At 45.2% G+C, this 22,636-nt stretch overlaps 1 protein-coding gene across 1 annotated transcript; it reads left to right on the plus strand.

Annotated features, from left to right (window-relative positions):
• Nucleotides 1-2,091: 2,091 nt before the first annotated feature.
• Nucleotides 2,092-21,380, plus strand: LOC123236547 (lipase member M-like). Its single transcript, XM_044662959.1, has 9 exons — nucleotides 2,092-2,190; nucleotides 5,419-5,536; nucleotides 7,021-7,219; nucleotides 8,927-9,036; nucleotides 11,757-11,893; nucleotides 12,810-12,956; nucleotides 17,396-17,467; nucleotides 19,667-19,738; nucleotides 20,996-21,380. The coding sequence occupies exons 1-9, from the start codon at nucleotides 2,092-2,094 to the stop codon at nucleotides 21,275-21,277; spliced, it is 1,236 nt and encodes a 411-aa protein (XP_044518894.1). The 3' UTR covers nucleotides 21,278-21,380.
• Nucleotides 21,381-22,636: the final 1,256 nt, after the last annotated feature.

Raw genomic sequence — 22,636 nt, forward strand, 5'->3', positions numbered from 1 at the left:
GACCCTCAGAGATTTGCCCAGTTTATTAAGAAGTCAAGTGACTTATCCAGGGTCATATGAGTTTGTATCAATGGTAGAGTAGTGATCTCTCCATTCTTTGACATGGCAGCCACTTTAGTGGAGGGAGGATGATTCCAGAAATATTCCATTCAGTGTTTTCCAAAAGAAAGGCCACAACAGGAAGCCTAAAAATAGGACTATCCAGCTGACCCAAGGAATACCCAGTGAGATGTCAAAGTCCTCCCACCCCCATTCCCAGACCAGTAGATCTGCTGGTACAGATGCTTGAAATAGCCAGAATCACAACAAGGTGGACCTAGTCATCCCAGGAACTCTAATCATCAGGTAGCCCCTGGCTGGTTCTTCTGACATAACTCATCCATTCCAGCCACCCTGTTCTACAGAAGAGAAAACTGAGACCCAAAGATGAGAAGGAATTCAACTCAGGTCTCACAAATAGTAAATACTGAAGTCAACATTCAAACCTAGGTTCTCTGTCTCTAGACCCTCAGCTTTTCCCACAAGTCCACAAAAGTTTGTAGAAGATGCAGGATGTACATTAAGTCAGTCAACAAGCACTAATTAAGCACCATTCATGTGACTATGCTAATCAGGAAGGGCTAGAAAAGAAAGGAAAAACAAGAGCCAAACCCAGGCCCAGCTTTTATGGAGCAGATGTTCTGATGGGGAGATGATAAGTAAATACATAACTGGGAGTCATGAGAAGGGGGAAGGCATTAACATCTGGGGGAAGGGAGAGGTAGGAAAGGGCTGGAAAAGGGGAGATTGGAGCAGTTCTTGTAAGCAGAGCAGCCTAGTGGATGGGGGTGCTGCAGTTCATCAGAAAGACCTGGGTTTGAATCCTGCCCTCAGACACACAGTAGCTCTGGGATACTGGACAAGTCACCTAACATCTCTGAGCCTCAGTTTTCTCATCTGTAAAATGGAAATTAAAAAACACTGACTTCACAGGCAGAAATGAGAACATTAAATCTTAGAATTAGAGCTAGGAAGGGCTTTAGAGTCATTTAGTTCAATCCCCTCATTTACAGATGAAGAAATTGAGGTCAGGCTCAAGTGATGTGCTCAGGGCCACACAGATAGTAAGTGGCAGAGCAGAATTGGAACTTGAGTCTTGGGATTCTGAGTCCCGAGTTTTCCCCACTGTACCATAGTGCTCAGCATGATTAAAGTACAATGTAGAACCTCAAAGTGTCATATCAATGTCGATTGTTTTTCATTATCCTGTGGTCTCTGAGGGGGCAGTTAGGTAGCTCAGTGGATAGAGTGCTGGCCCTGGATTCAGGAAGATCTGAGTTCAACTCCAGCCTCAGACCCTACTAGCTGTATGATCCTGGACAAATCACAACCCCTATTTGCCTCTGTTCTTCATTTGTAAAGTAGGAACACAGTAGAGAAGGAAATGGCAAGCCACTCCAGTATCTTTGCCAAGAAACCCCAAGGAAAAGTCCATAGGGTCACACAGTGTCAGACATGCCTGAACAGCATTGTCTCTGAAGAGTTTTATTTCTTAAAAGGAAATCAAATGGGGGAAGGGAGGATAGAGTAAAAAAGCAACTCTGCCCAGAAGAGGTGAGGGCCAGCCACTGGCTTTATGGGTTGGGTACCAAACTGATGATTCCAGGTGACATCAAAGAAGTTTCTCCACCCACCAGCTGACAGCTCAGGGACTGCGGGGGAGAACCCTGACAGAGCCAAGCCTGACCTAGAAAATTGTCTGACTCATTTGGCTTCTCTCTCCCTTCAGCTCAGCCTACATGGTTCCCATCTTCTTCTCCTGAAGCAAACAATCACCACAGAAATTTTGTCTCCAAGATTTGGGTTTGCTTTGGTTTGGTTTTCGGAAGCCTGTTGAGGGGCCACCTCAGCTAGCTCTCTCTCTCTCTCTCTGTCTCTGTCTCTCTCTCTCTCTCTCTCTCTCTCTCTCTCTCTCTCTCTCTCTCTTTCTGGAATTAGTTGGAGCTTTAAGCCAAAGAAGGCTTTCTTCTCCAAGCCCAGAGCAGAGCCAGATGTTGGGCTAGGCAGTAGAGCTGCAGTGGACATTGGATGGTTTGGTCACCAGGGGCCAAGATGTGGCGGCTCATCGTGGTGGCCTGGGTGATTCAAGGCCATGCAGACTCCAGACTCATCGGGCCCAAGGCTGTGGACCCTGAGGCATACATGAACATTGTAAGTTGGGTTTGCATGATGTTTGGGACAGAATGATGATATTCCGGGTCTTTCCACGCACCTCTGTCCTGTTTGTTGCTTGTGCACATGCATAGGGGTGTGTGTGTGTGTGTGTGTGTGTGAGAGAGAGAGAGAGAGAGAGAGAGAGAGAGAGAGAGAGAGAGAGAGAGAGAGAGAGATACACCTGTTGTGTTGCATCCAGTGTGCCTCCTTTGATCTGTGTCCCTTAAAGGAAAGGGATCTTGAGCAACATAAAGGCATTTTCCAAATAAGTAGCATTGCCAAGTTTTATTAAACTTTTAACTACTTTCCTGGGATTTTTATCCCTCAACATATGTCATTGGGAGTCTCCTGCCTACCTGGGCAGGCCCAGGAAGACTAATCCAGCCCCTTTCCGGACTCCTCCCCAAGGACACCCACTTTTGTGTTCTCCTATGATGCAAAGATGGGTTTATGGGAATGGGGGAATGAGGTATGGAGGGGTGAGAGCTATTTAACCAAATAGCACTAAATAGCCCCAGCTGCTGGCTTTCGTCAGTTCTTGATGCTGCCTCTTCCCCCCTCGCATTGCTAGCTATAGCCATTCTGCTAGAATTGGAAGATCAATATTTGAATGCTGGCACTAGTTCATATTTACTCTCTCCCCAATCTTGGGCAGCTAGATAGTACAATGGGATACAGTGCTGGGTCTACAGTCAGGAAAACTCATCTTCCAGAGTTCAAATTCAGCCTCAGACACAAATTCAGCCTCAGTTTCTTCATCTGTAAAATGAGCTGGAGAAAGTAATGGCAAACCACTGCAGTATCTCCACCAAGAAAATCCCACATGGGGTCATGAAGAGTTACACAAGACTGAAAACAACTCAATAATAAAAGCTTGGGCAGGAGCCATCCCCTCTCAGGCCTTGGTTTCTTCTTCTTTAAAATGGGGGCGTTAGACTAGACTATCTCCAGAACCCCTTCTAGTTCTAGGATCCTGGGGGCCCAGTTCTTCTTTCAGGTACATTTGTTATTTCCAGATACATATAAGCTGAACCCAGGTTTTGCCATTGTTCGGCCAGTCTTATCTGGCTCTTCATGACCCCATCTGGGGTTTTCCTGGCAGAGATAGTGGAATGGTTTGCCATTTCCTTCTCCAGTTCATTTTACAGATGAGGAAACTGAGACAAACAGGGTGAAGTGACTTGCCCAGGGTCATACAGCTAGGAAGTGTCTATGGCTAGATTTGAACTCACAAAGAATCTTCCTGACCCAAGGGACTACACTCTATCCACTGCACCACCTAGCTGTCTGTAATCTAGTGAGTTTTTACTTTTAAGCCTGAGTTACTCTCTAATAACAAATACAGCACGACCGGATGAGAGGATGCTGGATTTGCAGACAGACAACTGGGGCTAAAATCCCTGCTCTGTTTGTTAGTTATTGCTGGTGGGACTTGGGGCAAATCCCCTAACTCTCTGGGCAATAGTGGGAGCTCCTTGAGAGCAGGGAGAAAGCTGATTTTTTTCTCTTTGTACCCCAGCAAAGGGCTTGGCAAATATCAATACTTAATCAAAGTTTTTCCTTTCACTCGTATTTTTGTTTAGTGGATAAAGCCCTGGATTTAGAGGAGGAAGACCAGTTCAAATCCTGCTACAAACACTAACAAGTGTCTTAACCCCTGTTGGTCTCAGTTTCCTCTGGATGAAATGGGAACCATATAGTCAGAACCTCACAGTATTCTTGTGAGGAGCACACAGTAAACTGTGCAGAAAGTGCTCTGCCATCCTTACCATGTCATATCAATGTAAGCTATTATTATCATCATCATCATCATCATCATCATCATCATCTGGAAAACGCAGAGCTGGAGTAAAAGGTCTCTACTGCCCCTTCCAGGTCTGCCTCCCAGGACCCATCGCTTTCCTCCCACATCCAGCTTTTTTTTGCCTCAATACCTTGTGGGCAATCCCATAGCCAAGATGGTAGGACATTGCCTAAAGGAAGAATTAACTGACTCAGAGTGAGAAAGATTACTTTAAAAACTTCAAAGGTCCTCATTGTGGCATGTATTTGGGAGGCTCAGGACTATCATTCCTTCCTCCTGAGTGCAAAGTGGTGTTCTAAATAGGTACGGCGACCAAAGGATGATGGTAGAGTGGACAGCCCAGTGGACTTAATGACCTTGAATAATAAGAGCTGGCATTTACAAAGCACTTTACAAATATTATCTCATTGGATTCTCCCAATAACCCTGGGAAGAGAGTGCTGTGGTGATCCCCATTTTCAACCGGGGAAACTGAGGCAGACAGGTTGTATGACATGCCTAGCGTCACATAATGGTAAATATCTGGGATCAGATTTGAACTCAAGTCTTCCTAATGCCAGACCCAGAGCTCTAACCACTGAATCATCTCATTCCAAGGCTGCCTCATTCTGTTTGCCTATATGTACACATGTGCACACACTAGCATGTACACACACACACACACACACACACACACACACACATGAATTCTGGGGCTTCCCATCACAAGAAGATATTCAGATACCAAGTGAAGGAGCTAATTCTTCTCTCAGGAGTTCTGTTCTCATATCAGAGGCTTAAGTATTTCTGAGCATTCAGTCAGTCAGTCAGGACTTATTATGCCCCTACTGTTTGCATGGTCCCGTGCCATATGCCATACTACACCTTTCAAGGGAAAGCTTAAATTTATGCCCAGGTCCTCTGGCTCTAAATCCAATTCTATTTCTGCTATTCCAAGAAAAGCTTGTGTGGAGTAAAGCAAACACACACACACACACACACACACACACACACACACACACACACACACACACAATGCTACCTGCCAGATCCTAGCTTCCTATTTTAACTAATCTTGATTGCTAACCAGGTGCCAAGCTTAAGTTTTTCAACTGATGATAGAGTTCTCTAAATCGTGGGCCCTGAAGGCAAAGTCCAGATGGCCCTACCTTAATTATAACTCTGAAAAAAATATCAGTAAAAAAGCTAAAAGCATAGAGATCTAATTCAACTCTTGTATTTTATACAAGGGGAAACTGAGGCCCAAGGAAGGAAAAGGACTTGCCTAGGATCATAGCAGTAGTTATTGACAGAGCCAGGCCCAAGGCCACCCTGCAGAGCAATTCATGCCACCTCAGCCCTGCCCCCTGGGCATTTGAAGGGGGTGGGAAATGTTGCCCCTTGGAACAAGCTGGAGCAAAAACCAACTTTCCTTCCTGTAGAGTGAGATCATCCGGCACCACGGCTACCCGTGTGAGGAATACGAGGTCGCCACAGAGGATGACTATATACTGACAGTCAACAGAATTCCTTGGGGCCAAGAACCTCCGGAGGACCAAGGTAGGAGGCTGGTGCTGGCTGGGATTCCCCCTACTTAAGGAGATAGCTTTGGTGTGTGTAGCTAAGACAACCAGAGGCACCAGGAGAGACAACAGAGTCTGGAAGGGACATGTGCATCTCAGACCCTGGGCTTGAGGATGCCCAGATGGCCAAGCACTCATGCTATGTGGTGCTGCAATGGAGAGAGACCCAGGTCTGGGGTCAGGAAGATGTGAGTTCAAATCGAGCTTCAGACACTTCCTAATTTTGTGACCCTGAATAAGTAGCTTAACCCCTCTTTACCTCAGTTTCCTCAACTGCAAAGAAGAGATATCAAAAGCACCTCCCTCCCTGGGTTGTTATGAAGATCAAATGAGATAATATTTATAAAATGTCTGACCCATAGCAGGTGCTTGAGATATTCTTGTTTCCTCCTTTCTGCTATACGAGGTGGGCTTCCTCCATCTAGCTGGCATTCTGAGCATGTTTGATTTTTGGAGGGCAGGAGACACATGATGGCAATGCCTAATTTTCAAATAGGGCTTTTCCCTTTACAATTTCCAGGGGAAGGGAGGGGGGGGGCGGTTCTAGTTTATTTGTTTGTTTGTTTAGCTTGGTCTGGCAAATTGAAGACCATAAAATCTCAAAGTTCTTTCTGACTCATTGTCCACCTATTAATACTCCAGCATCCAGTAGTCATGCGGGTACTTCATTAGACCTGATTTAGTGGAGATAAATTTAGTCTTATTTAGGGTAAAAAAATTAACCCCGTCAACACAACATAAGAGAGATATAGCCAGTCATTGGTTCATGGGGAAAAGATCTGGGGGTGTTAGTGGACCACAAGCTCAATATGAACTAACTATAACAGAGCTGATAGCATCTACAATAGTATGAACAGACTGGGCTCACAGCCCCTCATTCTCCTGATAAGGAAACAGGCTCAAAGAGTCACACTACTAGTAAGTATTTGAGTCAGGGTTTGAACTGAGGTCTTCGGGACTCTGGTTCTAGCACTCTGTTACTTACCTGACCTACATGCCTTGAGATGATGTATTTTTAAATGGCAAAGACCTTACAAGTCATCCAGTCTGGTCTCCTTATTTCACAGTTAAAGCAGCCAATGCCAGAGAGTTATCATGTGCCTACACTGGTATGGAGCAGTAAATTCACACTCTGAATCCAGTCTTCTGGCTCTAAACTCATCAGTGTGGTACATGTTCCAAGAAAGAAGGACAAACTGGATCAACTGGAGGTTTTATTGCACTTCTATTGGCTTGTCCCCTTGAGGCATGACTTGGTTTATTTCTCCAAGCTTAAAGAGGATGACTTCAATTGCCTGACAGAGTGCATGCAGGCTAATAGTGGAGGGGATTTGTCTGCTGTGCTGGGCACTCCGCATGCAAATTCCAGAATCATTTCTCAATCTCTAGTGAAACTCAGCCCTCCCTCTTGTCTTCCAATATGGCAGCCATTGGTGACAACCAAACTTTCTCCTTTCCTAGGGCCGAGGCCAGTGGTGTTACTGCAACACGGTTTGCTCGGTGATGCGAGCAACTGGATCCTGAATCTTCCTAACAACAGCCTGGGCTTCATCCTGGCCGATGCTGGTTATGATGTGTGGATGGGGAACAGCCGAGGCAACACCTGGTCCTGCAAACACAAGACCCTCTCTGTGGACCAAGATGAGTTTTGGGCTTTCAGGTAGATGGGGATGTTGGGAATGATGGCGGAAACAGCCAGCTAGCTGGCTCTGAGTCACACGAGGGTCTCTGACTTCTCGCCTACTTGAAACGTTTCTATGGGCAGTTCTCCCCAAGCCCACACTGGCCTGGTTTGATGAATAGTTTTCTTGTGAGCACCCCTGCCCTCAACAATAGAGGTTATGTTCTAATAGGAAGGAGACAACATGCAAATACATAGACATGGCTACAGAAATAGATATAGAAGGGGGAAGCTGGGTAGCTCAGTGGATTGGGAGTCAGGCCTAGAGATGGGAGGTCCTAGGTTCAAATCCAGCCTCAGACACCTCCCAGCTGTGTGACCCTGGGCAAGTCACTTGACCCCCATGGCCCACCCTCACCACTCTTCCATCAAGGAGCCAATACACAGAAGTTAAGCGTTAAAAAAAAAAAAGAAAAGAAATAGATATAGGAGTGGATATAAACATAGATATACCAAGCGAATGAGAAGTAACCTCAGAGGGGAGATGCTAACAGCTAACAATGTGATGGGGACGAGGGTGTAGGAAAGACCTCTCAAAGAAGGTAGGGTTTGAGCTGAGTCTGGAAGGAAAGCAGGGAAACCAGGAGGGAAAGATGAGAATCTTCTAGGCACAGAAGATTCTGAAGCAAGAATCTAACCCCAAAGAATCCCCTGAGAATTCTCTCAAAGTGTAAATTGCAGAGAAAGTACTGAACCTGTGTTGAAATAAGGTACAGCTTCATACCCTGGGGTCTGTTCACTGATGTATTTACTTTTAATATTTTGATAACTCCTTTAATAGAGTGAATCTCCTTGGTAAGCCTCCATATTTTATTTTATGCTCTTAAAGACATTAGTCAAAGAATAATGGGTCCATAGACTTCTCTAGACTGCCAAAGGGGTCCATGACATTCAAAAAAAGGTTAAGAACCCCTAAGATGTGGCATTTCCTCACCTCAAAATCCTAGACCTAGGCCCGAGCCCTAATAATGCTAACAATCATTACAAAGATGCCTTCAGTGATTCTACCTAAAAAATGGGACTTTATTCAGAAACAAAGATAAAGATAGATAGATAGATAGATAGATAGATAGATAGATAGATAGATAGATAGATGGATAGATGGATAGATAGATGGATAGATAGATACATAGATACATAGATACATAGATAGATTCATAGATAGATACATAGATAGATAATATGTAAAAATATATGCATTAAGTATACATAGGGGGCAGTTAGGTGGCTCAGTGGATTGACAGTCAGACTTAGAGATGGGAAGTCCTGGGTTCAAATCTGGCCTCAGATACTTCCTGGCTGTGTGATTCTAGGCAAGTCATTTCAACCTGTTGTCTAGCCCTTACCACTCTTCTGCCTTGAAACCAATACACAGCATTGATTCTAAAACAGAAGGTAAGGGGTTTTTGTTTGTTTTTTTTAAAAAAGGCATCACTGATGATTACAATGCCAGGTAATCTGAGATGAGACAAATTGGGGTCTTGATCAGACCTGTAGACTCAGCCAGACACCAACTGGCTGGAGTTCAGGCATATGCCCCAGTGCCCATGAGCTTTAGTCTATCAGACCCTTGTAGATATTCCCATAATAAATCTCATGCTTATGTTTTGGTTTTTTTCTTAAGACATGCTCTGTTCCCAATGCAGGAATGATAATCTTTATATCAAACTTTCTTTCCCCTTATAGTTATGATGAGATGGCTAGGTTTGACCTTCCAGCAGTGATAAACTTTATTTTGCAGAAAACGGGCCAGGAAAAAGTATTTTACGTCGGCTATTCACAAGGCACCACAATGGGTACGTGAAATGGGGAGCAGATTTGTAAGTTAACCAGCTCCAGAGAAACAGAAAAGCCTGGCTCTGAGCCTTGACCTATCTCTTCTCTCTTATCTCCCCACACCTTCCTTACACAGCCTCTATGGTCCACACTCCTTTTATTCCTTCAATACACATCTGAAAGCACTTTTTCCTTTACTTGAAAATAATCAGCACCACCCTGTGGCCTCCAGGTTAAAATACAAACCCCAGAATTTAAAGCCTCCTTGGTGGGTAACCTCCTATCTTTCCAGCCTTAGATGAATCCTATTCCTTCCTTCCATACTCTCCCTTTTCCAGCCAACCTGGCCTGCTAGCTTGTTTCTGTCTAAGTCAGTGCTTCCCAAAGTGGGCGCCACCGCCCCCTGGTGGGTGCTGCAGCAATCCAGGAAAGCGGTGATGGCCACAGGGGCATTTATCTTTCCTATTAATTACTATTAAATTTTTTTTAAAAATTAATTTCCGAGGGACTAAGTAATATTTTTTCTGGAAAGGGGGCGGCAGGCCAAAAAAGTTTGGGATCCACTGGTCTAAGTGTTCCCTCATGCCTGGACCGTATTCATTCCTTGTGAATCCCTTAGGTTCTTTTGAAATATATCTCAGGTGCAGGTTTATTCCCAAAAAGTTCATTGGTAAATCTCTGAATTTTGATCCAGACCCCTAAATTAGTCACCTGAGGCCCTTCCTCTCTTACTTGGTGTTTCCCGTCATTTTATATCAGAACTGGGAAGTGACTCAACCAGGATCACACATCATGGAAAGAAAACTGCAAAGACTGTTTTTCCACCACCTTTCCTCTTTCTTCCAGTATTAATGACTGAGATTGTCCCTTTGCTATCCTCTACCCCTGGGAATATCTTGGTGTTTCTTGTCATCTCCTGAATTTCCCTGTTAGAGAACACCCACTCCACTGCGGTTGTTTTGGTATCTTGAACCCAGAGGCAATCAGACTACCAGGCCAGGTCACTTTCCAAGCTTCTACAGTTTGGCCAGAGCCTCCAGGATACATGTTTGTCCAGCAGACACTTCCTGACCCTGAGTCATCTCTGTGCCAGGGTGAGGCATCGTAGGCTTAGCAAACCCACTTTGAATGAGCTACCTGAAGTCACAGATGGAGGCTGGGTATTAACTTCAAGCCCAAGAGCTTCATCAGTCAGGAAACAAATCTCCTTTAGAGGAAATATAGCCCTGAGTGCATCTAACACAGCCAAGTATATGGTTCCTGTTCTAATTACCCCTTTTCCAAACCCTGGAGTGAGTCAAGGCTTTACTATTCTCTAAATAGCTATATGCCTCAGTTTCACAGTCAGGATAATGGAGTCATCTGCAAGGGCTCCTCAGATAGGCATAGGACCCCTGTCCAGGGTATGGCCCCCTGTCCATGCTAGGAATGGTGAGCATCTAACTCAGCTAACTCAAACAGACAGAAAGAAGATCATTGGATCATCGATATGGAGCTGGCAACAATCTTAGAGGCCATTTAGGCCAACCCCATCCCATTTTACAGATGGGAAAACTGAGGCCCAGACAATGGAAAGGGCTTGCCCAGGACCACAGAACTGGTATAAGAGGCAACAGTCAAAGCTAGGACTTCCCGATTCTAAAGGCTGCCCTTTATCCACACTCCACCATATTGCCAGGACTATCTTGGAACCTATGGTAAGCAGTGAAATCTTCTCTGTTGGTGCTGGAGAGGGGCAGGAAGGGACAGTTGGACTTGGTCTTTGTTTGGTATTGTTTTCCTGGTCTGTATAAAATAAGGCAGGGAAAAGTGCCTGGTAGACATAGGGATGTGGCATTGTTCCATCAAGATCCTGGACCCACCACTCATCTTTGCCAAAGGCAATTTGACAAACTAACAAGTGATAGAGGCATCATACAGTGGATAGAGAGCTACTAGCTTCAGTCTTAGGAAGATCTGTGTTCAAGTCTCACTTCTGCCACATCCTGGCTGAGTGACCCTGGGGCCGACACCACCTCCCATTGTTCCAGGTTTTAATAGAGTGCCTGGCACATAGCAGGCATTTCATAGATGCTTCTCAGTCAACTGACTCTTAGATGGGAAGTTGCAGAAAAGGGGCCTCTCTCTGGGGTAGGAGAAATCACTTATAGTGGCAGAATCACGGGTCCAAGAAAAAAAATGAAGTTACAAAACTTATCAATAAGTGCCTACACCCCAAAGTGATTGACAGGCATGATTTCATCTGAGTCTCATTGATGATGCATCTATGAAGGAGATTCTCCAGATATTCTTAACCCCATTTCATAGACAAGGAAACTAAGGCTCTGAAGAGTCCCATCACTCATATCACAGATGAAACAGATGAGAACGTGGGTCTTCTGGATTCCAAGTCCAGTGTTCTACCCACTGCCCTGCTCTGTCTCTCAGGATTTTAATATAAGATGGATGAAACCTTCAATCCAATTTGCATACAATTCCAACCCAGAATCCTGCATGAAATCCGCCTTCCTCTCCCAAGGCTATTTTTCAAGATATGTAAATGAAGGGAGCCAGGCTAACCCATCATTTCTGAATCCTAACTGTGAGGGATGGGCTACAGAGTGGAATCCTCCCATTGGACAGACTGAACTCTTAGGAGACAGAGAAGTTGCCTTCCTGAAGCCTGAGGAGTAGGGGGCGTGGGGACAGGGGACAGGGGAGAGGTTCGCTAGCTCCTCATCCATCTCTTCTACCCCTACAGGCTTCATAGCATTTTCCACAATGCCTGAACTGGCCCAGAGAATCAAAATGTATTTCGCTTTAGCTCCAGTAGCCTCAGTTAAACACTCAAAAAGTCCTGGGACCAAATTCTTGCTCCTGCCAGAGATAATGATCAAGGTAAGTGATTCCTTGGCTCATCCCAGGGCCAATTAGTAAAGAATCTAATCTGAGGTGGAGAGCAGCTGCTCCCTCAGACCAGCCTCTCCAAGTCCCCTGGGAGCTGTCCACCAGAGAAGCAGGCAGACAGATTTCCACTCTCTCCCATCTCCACGCAGCTGTCAAGCTCTGACCAGGTCACTCCCTTCCTCAAAAATCATCAATGGCTTCCAATATAAAACCAAAAAGGCTCAGCCTCCACAACCTTTTTCCCAGGCTTCCTAGATTACTATTTCTCATCATATGCCCTCCATTCCCCCGTTCTTCATGCAGGACATCCCTTCTTTTCCCTCTGTGCCTTTTTCTGTCCTTTCTGTGCTTCAGACCCATGTAATGCCTAGCTTGCTTCCAAACCCAGTTCACGTGGTGCCATCTCCTGCTGGCTAACCACTCACCAGCACCACCGACCATATGCTCACAATTGAGTTTTTGGTTTTTTTCACTTGGACTTTGGGATTTCCTCCCAATGAGAAAAGAGCCTTCACTAATGCCAATTCATACTTGCTTGGAAGCTTATAGTCTTAGAAGGTTGCCAGAGTTCCAGAAAGGATGAGTGACTTGGCCAGGGTCTCATAGCCTGCTTTGTTCCAGTCAGAACTCGCACCCAAGTGGATTAATGAATGAATGTTCTTTACCTCTTGAAGTTTCACAAGTCCTTTCACTCAGCTCTAGGCCAACAAGATTGGAATCCCCTTGAGGGCAGGAAGTGGTTCTCCCTTTATGTGTGTCAAGCACAAAGCAGGTCACAGAGTAAATAAATGCTGAGGAATGAAAGTGAATTGAGACCAGTAGATTTTCCCCCAGGCTGAGAGATGTCCCGCCCCTTCTCTCTTTTTCTCTTGGACTAAATAAATGTTCATTGATTGTTTTGTCCCAGAGCATGTTTGGCAAGAAGGAATTTCTTCACCAGCACAAGTTCCTGCGGCCCTTGTTAATCCACCTTTGTGGCCAAATCATTCTGGACAAACTCTGCAGCAACATTATCCTGCTCCTGGGAGGATTCAACACCAACAACCTGAACATGGTAGGGGGCTGGGCTGTCCAGCTTGGTACCCTGAGGCCGAGGCAGGAAGCTGCCAGATCCCTCCCGGAAGGAGCCCCCTCCCCAGGCTGCATTTTGGAAAGATGCATCCCTGATGTCTCCCTCCATGAGAGAGTCAGTCCTACAGACTTTGTGGGGAGTGCAATATGGACTGGGAGAGGGGGAAAGGGAGAGAGGGAAAACTAGAAGGAATAGAGTGGGGGGGCGGGGGGGTTTAAACCCTTACCTACGGCCTTAGAATTAATGTTATGTATTGGTTCTAAGGCAGAAGAGTGGTAAGGGCTAAGCCATGGGGGTTAAGCTAGGAAGTACCTGAGGTCGGATTTGAACCCAGGACCTCCCATCTCTAGGCCTGGCCTTCAATTCACTGAGCCACCCAGCTGCCCTCATAAGGAATATTATCATAAAGCCCTTTGCACAATGGCAGGCCTTGAGCTTGGGCTCATACTCCTCCCCCCTGCTATAACTAGAGAGTTAGACCTACAATCAGGAAGTTGTAAAGAGAGTTTTTAGCCACACCTGACTCTTTTGAGACCCATTTGAGGTTTTCTTAGCAAAGTTACTTGAGTAGTTTGCCATTTTCTTCTCCAGCTCATTTTACCATTGAGGAAACTGAGGCACACAGAGTGAAGTGACTTGCTCAAGGTCACACAGCTCAGAAGTGTCTGAAGCCAGATGTGAACTGAAAAAGATGAGGGGAGAAGGGAGAGAGTGTAACTGAATCTAGTGTCAGAAATACCCGAGTTCAAATTCTACCTCTAACCCCTTATGGCTAGGCTTCAGTTTTCTCATCTGTAAAATGGAATAATAATATTATCTAATGGACCTACCTCAAAGGAAAAGCTCTTGGGAAAGCTCAAAATGCTTTGTATATGGTACACTATACCTGGTTACATGTCCCATTCTGAGGCCACAGGCTATGGAGATGAGATTCTGCTCACTCCCAGTCCCAATGTAGTAAGAGCAAAAGGAAAGGGGCAGAGGGAACCCAGGAGGTCAGGGGAGCCCAACACATTCCAGCCAGCAGCTTCCTCCTCCTGGTTCCTAGATCTGAAACCTACTCAAGCCCCAAGTGCTTACTAAGTTCCTGGTTTATGCCAATCAATGTGCCAGACAAAGGGAACACCAGGACCTCCGGACAGACTGGCTGGTCCTCCAAGGACTTACATCCTGGTGGAGCTGCACCAGGCACCTAAAAGCAATACACAAACAAACCATATCCAAGCTGCTTGGGGAGTGGAGGGTCCCAGCAGCTGCTAGGAGGTGGGGAGAGGGGTTGGAAGGAACAGGGAAAACCCCCTGTAAGAGGCAGTGCCAGCCCAAAGGGATCTAAGTGAAGGGAGATTTTTGCCTCCCCAGAGTGCAGTCCAGTGTCTGGCACAATAAGTTCTGGCCATGTGAGTGATTATCCAGGCAAAGGAGATGAAGAATGGCCTAAAATACAACTTCCTTCACGATCCCGAGTGACTGTGACCCAGTTGGAGACCAGAGAAATCCCCAAGTCCCACTGCACAGGAACTTGGTCATTGAAAGTGGGGCCATAGAAAGCTTGCTCCATTTCCCTAGTCAACACCCTGGAGATTTCCCTTCTCTCAGAGTTCTCACTTCCCTGAGCCCTAGAGGGCCTGAGAGGGGTTCTCCCATCCAGAACCTGCCTGCAGGCTGGCCTCAGCCCACCCCATTAGGGCAAACATTTCTGTGAGACTTTTCCATTTGAGTCAAAACCCTTTGGCAATGGAAGACTAGCTATTTTTAAAAATACTATTAGTATTATCTAAGTCATGAATAGTGTTATATCATATCATTCCATAATTAATGTCATCCTTTTATTATTGGAGCATTCAATAATTCATGGAATTCTTTAAATGGTTCTCTTTTCAGTGGATTGGTTGAGAGGGGAGATGTAATGGGAGGAGAACCGAGGAAAAAAAACAAACAACTACCTTGTCCTTTCTGACTATGTGACCCTGGGCAGGTCACTTCATGCTCTGGACAACACCCTGACTCTATAAATTGAAGAGGAGGTGCTGATCGGCTTGGGGAAGGGAGTTTCCCAATTTGGGAGTTCCCTCAATTAATGAGATCACAAATGTGTCCTTAATCTAATCTCATTTATGGGCAAAAAGACCCTTTACCATTACTCTCTTCTCTGTTCTTCTCACACTCCCCTCTCCCCTACTTGAGGAATGGCCTTCAGGTATTTTTCTCCCCATTTTACAGATGAGAGCTGAATAAGGGGCGCTGCAAGGCAAGATGGCAGAGAGTTGGGAAATGCTATTTCATGCTTGGTTGGCCACTAGATGGCAGATAGTTTGGTCATGGCAGTCCATGAAACACACACACACACACACACACACACACACACACACACACACACAGACACACACACACACACACACACACACACACACACTATCTGGGGACTGTTGGTTTCGCTGACGTTGGTGCACCCTTCACTAATGCAGATTGCAACCCCTCTTGCTTAATTCATGGTCTCCAGGAAGTGCCACACTCCTGAATTACAGCCAAAACATCCATTCCCCAACGCCAACCTCATGATGCCTATCTCTGAACTGCCAGTGGCTGCTCTTCAGACAGCAGTCTGTCAAGCAGGTCCATCCCGAAGCCTTTCAGGTTTCACAGGACCAACAAGAGCTTCTCTCTCCTGGGGCAACCTCTGAGAGGCCAGGGGCACCTGCACAGGACGGGAGGCGCAGAGAACTCTGCCTGAGCACATCCAGCCAATTTGGATTAGATCCACCAAGCAGCATTAGCTAAATGCTTGTCGTGTGCCATGCTCTGTGCTAGATACCGATGACAGAAAAACAAAACTGAAGGAATCCTTGCCCCCAGAGAACTTGTATTCTGTCAGGAGTCATAACATGGATGCAGAGATGTGTCCAGGTCTCCATGGTCCATTACAATAGCCCCACCAAGCCACACTTGATATTTCTATGCAGAATGACCATTGTGACCCCAAATATCCAAGTGTCTAATGAAGGATCACAGATTCAGAGCTAGGATGAACCTCAAAGTGTCCAGTTCATATTTTACAAATGAGTCACAGAGAGGCTAAGGATGAACCTCAAAGTGTCCAGTTCATATTTTACAAATGAGGAAACTGAGTCACAGAGAGGCTAAGGATGAACCTCAAAGTGTCCAGTTCATATTTTACAAATGAGGAAACTGAGTCACAGAGGCTAAGAGACCAGTCCAAAGTCTTCCAGGTAGTCTGCATCAGATTTGGGGCTGAGCCTGAATTCTCTTCTCTCATTTACACAAAAGCATAATCAAGGACACAGAGATGAGAAGAAGAAGAAGAAGAAGAAGAAGAAGAAGAAGAAGAAGAAGAAGAAGAAGAAGAAGAAGAAGAACTAGAAGAAGAAGAAGAAGAAGAAGAAGAAGAAGAAGAAGAAGAAGAAGAAGAAGAAGAAGAAGAAGAAGAAGAAGAAGAAGAAGAAGCAAGAATCACAGCATTGAGCATAAAAGGTTTTTCATTATCAAAAGTCAGAGAAAGTCAAACAAAAACTGAAAAATCATTTAAAAAAAAGAAAAAGATGTAAAATGCTTCAGGCCCTAAAACAGAGGTTCTTAGCCTGAGACCCAGGAATGTATTTTTCAAAAGTTTTTTGTCAAGGGGAACTAGGTGACTTGGAGAGAGAGCCAGGCCTGGAGACAAAAGATCCTGGGTTCAAATATGCCCTCGGGCATTTCTGAGATGTATGATCCTAGGCAAGTCCCTTAACCCTAGCAATGGAGGTTAAGTGACTTGCCCAGGGGCACCCAGCTAGGAAATGTCTGAGGCCAGATTTGAACCTAGAAGCTCCCATCTCTAGACCTGGCTCTCAAACCACGGAGTCACCCAGCTGCCCCCCTGATTTTTTTAAAGTACTTTGATGGCTGAATGTCAGTGTACTTGGTTTCCTTTGTAACCCTTTGCATATGATCTCATGCATTTCAAACCATTATTCTGAGAAGTCCTGAGGCTCCACTGGACAGAGTGCCCCAGGGGTCCAGGACATAGCAAAGAAAGGTTTTCCCTCTGCTTTCCTGAGGCTCCTTGACTAAAGATTTTCCTCCTTTTTTTAGTTCTCCCTCCTTTTATCTGTTGCTAACTTTCCTTACCTGTGGAGAGCCTTCCACACTTGGAGATGCTCCTAAGGAGAAAAGAATAGTCCTGGAGGACTATGGGGCAAGGCCCTAGGCAAAGGGGATCCAGCCCAGCTTGCTGTGTTTTTTTTTTTTTTAACCCTTCCCTTCCATCTTGGAGTCAATACTGTGTATTGGCTCCAAGGCAGAAGAGTGGTAAGGGCTAGGCAATGGGGGGGTCAAGTGACTTGCCCAGGGTCACACAGCTGGGTGTTGTGTTTGTTTTCAGTAAGTCACCAGATGACCAAGGCTTCCCTCCCGCTTTCTTGCAGAGCCGAGCCAATGTCTACGTCGCCCATACCCCAGCCGGAACATCAGTACAGAACATACTGCACTGGGGCCAGGTAAGGCGGCCAATGTCTTCATCACTGACACAGGCCTTAAAAGGACATTGGCGAACTCTTCAGAGACTGAATCAAATGATGACCTTTTGATAGCTTAAATACGCATTTATTTGTGAGTGGATGGAGATATCAAGATAGACAGATAGGTATGCAGCTGTACATCCAAAGGAGATGGAGGACCCAGCTGCCATCATAGTGCCTGGCACATAGTAGGGCTTCATAAATGTTCATTGACTTGATTTAATCCATAAGAGATCTTTGGCTCCACTGAGAGAAGTCCTGCATCCAGGAAGAGGGATGGGTCAGTCCTACAGGACCTTGCCCTGGGTGGAGCACATTTCGGTCACCAGGACCATTTCTGGGTGCCACAGTTTTAGGACCCTCTTAAGCCAGAGTGTCCAGAGGGCAGCAGCCAGTCTGTGGAAAGGCCTCAAATCCATGTGCTACACCACGTAGTAGGCATTTAAAAATACTCATTGACTGATTCATTGACTGATTGGCCAATGTATGAAGTTGGGGATTTCTAGTCCAAAAAAGAAAAGCCTTAAGGGAGACACGATCGCTGTCTTCAGTTATATGAAGGGGAGGCCCAAGGGAAAGAGGGTAAACTGGTTCTGTTGGTCCCAGATGGCCAAAGGAAGGGTTCAGGAGCAGCAATGGGGGCAGGGGAAAGGGGGGGATGTAGAGCAGTTTCAGTCAATGTCAGGAAAGTCTTCCTCAGTACCATTCCAAAGAGGAATGGCCAGTCTGGAGAGGTCATGGGTCCCCCTACTAGGAGGTCTTCAAACAGAGGCTGGATCATCAGCTATTTGGGTTTCTCTAGTGGGAGGAGAGATTCTCATTTCTCAGGAAATACCTCTGAACTCTGGCTTGAAGACGTCCAATGATGAGCAATCTACCACTCCAAGGACAGGTCTGTCCCCTTGGAGCCAGCATTAAATGAGAAGAAATCTTTCCTAATAGCAAACCCAGATTCATTTTTCATATTTTGCATTACCTACTGTCCCTCGTTCTGTCCTTTGGGGGGTAAACAGAAATCTAATCCATTTTCCTCCAAGACAGCTCTTCAGATACTTGAAGACATCTCTCATGTTCCTCCAATATTTTTTTTGTCTACTTTATTCCTAGTTTCTTCTCATGTAGCATGAGCTCAAGGCCCTTCACCATCTCAGTTGTCTTCTTCTAGCTTTCCAGAAAATTAATATCCTTCCAAAATGTGACTCCAGAACCGAATGTAACAATTCAGGTGGGGTTTGAGCCAAACACCATTTGTGGTAGGGTCTATCACTTCTCTGGAACTGGAAACTGACTCTCTACCAGTCTTGCCTTTTTTTTTTGCCTGCCATATCACACCACTGACATTTGTTGAGCTTGTGGTCCACTGAATCCCTCAGATCTTTTTTAAGAACAAGATCTGGCATACTTCCCCCCATCTTGTCTTTATGAAATCAGTTTTTTGATCCAAAGTGTAACACGTTACATTTTTCTCACCAGATTTCATTTGATTAAATTTAGCCCAATGCTCCAGCCTGTCACGTTCTTTTTGGATCCTGTCAGCTGCCAAATGAGCTACCTTTCCCTGCTTAGTGTTATCTATAAATTTGATAAAGATGCCAAACTGTGCCTTGGTTCATGGCACTGATTTTTTTAAAAGTTAACTATTGTAGGGGCAGCTGGGTAGCTCAGTGGAGTGAGAGTCAGGCCTAGAGACAGGAGGTCCTAGGTTCAAACCCGGCCTCAGACACTTCCCAGCTGTGTGACCCTGGGCAAGTCACTTGACCCCCATGGCCCACCCTTACCAATCTTCCACCTATGAGACAATACACCGAAGTACAAGGGTTTAAAAAAAAAAAAAGTTAACTATTGTAGAGCCAATGCCAGACCAGATCCTTGAGGCAGTCCACCAGACATCTGCTTACAAGCTGACAGCAAACCACCAAGGCAAATTGCATATATGAAGCACCTACTATGTGCAGCCACTATACTACAGGCTTTGGGAACCTTTGGGAACAGCTATTCACTAGCTAGGGCATATCCCACCCCTTCAAAGACTCATACCTGAGGAGAAGAAATAAGACCTTGGTTTCCTGACTTTTACCCTCTCTCAGTCCCTTCCTCTCTTACAGGGACAGGCTGGGTTTACCATTTCTAGTCACCAAGTCTTTTGTACCAAGATTACCTTCTTCTTCCTCCTCTAAGGCAATGAATTCCGGAGAGCTCCAAGCATTTGACTGGGGAAGTGAAACTAAGAATCTGGAGAAATGCAACCAGGTAGGAAAAAAATACCACCTCCTGAAATGATGGCCCCATCTTTGGAAAACTCAGAAGTTCTATATTAGGAACATCCTAGAACCTCATTGGTGAAGGCGTGGCACAGCCACACTTGGGGAGCTGCTGGGTTCTCCCACTCCCCAGTGCCTGAGGGCATTTTTGCATGCCCCACCTCTCCATTCAGCTGCCCTAAGCAAGTACTTTCTCTCTGGGCTCTCTCCAGTAGTGGGGGGAGAGGGAGGGCTCACAGTTTGAATTTGTTCTCTGGGCACTAAAGGTTCACCAACCCTGTCCTAGAGGAAGAGAGGAAATAGCTGGAGATCAAAAGGAGATGGTGGCACTTTGGGCTCAACTCCAGGACAAACAGATCCTCTCAACTGAGCTAAGCAGTCCCTGTGTCACTTCACCATGATAGACTAGGATGCTTTGCTGCATTTAGAAAAGTCAGAAAAGGGGAACCTCCAAGATCAGACTGTTGGAGGGGACCTAAGAGTCTATTTCATCCAACCTCCTCTTTTATAGGTAAAGAAACTGAGGCCCAGGCTTGGGGCTAATGACTCACCCAAGGTCATCTTAGTAGCAATTAGAAGAACCAGATCTGAAACCCAGGTCCTGGTTAGAGTTCCAGTGCCCCTTCACTATCAGACACTACCCTCTTTGGATGAATCCCTCCTATTCATTTTGTTTTATCTGAATAGGGCAGGAGCCTCCTCCTATATCTTCAATAAATATAAGAAACTTCACGTAATTGAAGGATCTGACTAATTAAATTCCTATTAGCTGGTTTGTCAGTCTGGAAAATGAGCTGGAAAAGGAAATGGAAAACCATTCCAGTACCTTTGCTAACTGGAGAATTTAACAGAAAATTTGGTATAAAGGATGTTATCGGAGAAACATTTGATTTGAGAAATTGTGGTCTGGTCCCACAGTGAGAGCATGGGATAACAGATGGGCAGTCTCTGGACTCCAGTGGTTTCCCTTTGATGAAAAGAGAATTCAAAGACTGCTGCTAGCACCTTGGCTAGCGGCCTTGGGGCAGCTTTGTGGTAGGGCACAAGAGTTGGGTGATACTTGTAGGTGTGGATGGACTGTGACCTACACTATTGGAGGGAAATGCTTACGTTATTATGGGAGATTTAGATAATATTTTTCTTAACTTTTAATTTATTGTGCTTTGCCTCTTTATTTTATTATATATTATTTTTATTTTTTTAGTTTGTAAATGCAAATCAAGAAAAATTCTTTTTTTTTTCCTAGCCAACTCCTGTGAGGTACCAGATTAAAGACATGACCGTCCCCATAGCAGTGTGGTCAGGGGGTCAAGACTGGCTTTCAGACCCGGATGATGTGCGCATCTTGCTCCCCCAGATGACCAACCTTGTCTACCATAAGAACATCCCAGAATGGGCCCACACGGACTTCATCTGGGGACTGGATGCACCACAGAGGTTGTACCAGGAGATCATTGAGATGATGAAACAGAAGGAGATGAGCCTCTCTCTGGAAAGGTCTGGGAGGTCTGCACTGGAAATGCTCTGATATGGAGAAGCCCCTGGTGCATGGGGGGACTAGAGGATGGGCGTCAGCAGACTAGGAAAAGAAGGGAAGAAAGACTTGGCTTTGTTCTACCTTCCTTGATGATTTTCTCTATTTGATCCAAACAACACGAATGCTTCTTTTCTATCAATAAAATTATTATTAGTCTTGGGAGGAAATAGAGGACTCCTTATGGCTGCTCAGTAGCCTGAAGAAAGAATAAAGGAAATAAGTTAGATTAAAGAAGGGGGATGTTGTTTTGTTGCTTCAATTATCCAGATGTATTAGGGCGAAAGTGTCTGGGGGTCCTGAGCCAGGAGCAACAGGTTTAAAAGATAGAGCTCTCCAGTAGTCAAGTGAAGTGATCGTTCTGACCAGATCCTAATCATCCAGAATATCAGATCAAGAGAAACAATGAACCTCTGAGCTGGAAGGAATCTCAGAGGGTATCTTGTCCAACCCCACTACCATGCTCAATCAAATTGGCAGCCAGTTTCTACATAAAGGATTTTGATGCAAGGGCCATTGACAACTTCCTGAGGAAGCCCATTCCACACTGGAATAGTTCTGGAAGTCAGTTAGGTTTTCTTGTGGTCTAGCCCAAACTTGCCTTTGTCACAATCTCTACCTTCTGCTCCTAATTCAGTACTCTGGAGCCCAATAGAACAGGCTGATCCTTCTTCCACAATTTCCTCACTTTATAGATGGAGAAACTGAGGCCCAGAAGGAAGTGATTTGCCCAAAATCATTCTAAGTAGCAGTGCCTTAATTCAAACCCAGTTCCCCTCACTCTGGTCAAATATGTCTCCATTATCCAAAGATGTCAGTTGTGTGTGTGTGTGTGTGTGTGTGTGTGTGTGTGTGTGTGTGTGTGTGTGTNNAATATGTGTGTGTGTGTGTGTGTGTGTGTGTGTGTGTGTGTGTGTGTGTGTGAAGAAGGAGGCATGTTGGGCATCATCCAGGTTAAATACATATCATTCTCCTAGAACCATCTAAAGAGGTAAAATTATGAAGAGATCTGAAAATATTCCTCTGAGATGTAGGAAGGCAGGATGGTACATTGGTAATAAATAGCCTTACCTCTGATGTCAGGTGACCTGGGTTCAACTCCCACCTCCCCTGCTTGCCTGAGTGACTGTGCCATACAGTATTCTAAGAACTTGAGATACAAAGAAAGGCAAATAATTATAATAATGACTAATAATAATTGTCCCTCCCTTTATTAGTCATTATTATAATTATTTGCCTTTCTTTGTATCTCAGGTATCAATAGAAACAAAGGGGTCATTCAGACAAAGAGTTACTGGGGAAACTAGAGAAGGAGGGAATACTTTGGCCTATAAAGATCGGAGAAGAATGCCA

Source organism: Gracilinanus agilis, chromosome 2 (genome assembly GCF_016433145.1).
Source record: "Gracilinanus agilis isolate LMUSP501 chromosome 2, AgileGrace, whole genome shotgun sequence".
Classification (NCBI taxonomy): Eukaryota; Metazoa; Chordata; class Mammalia; order Didelphimorphia; family Didelphidae; genus Gracilinanus; species Gracilinanus agilis.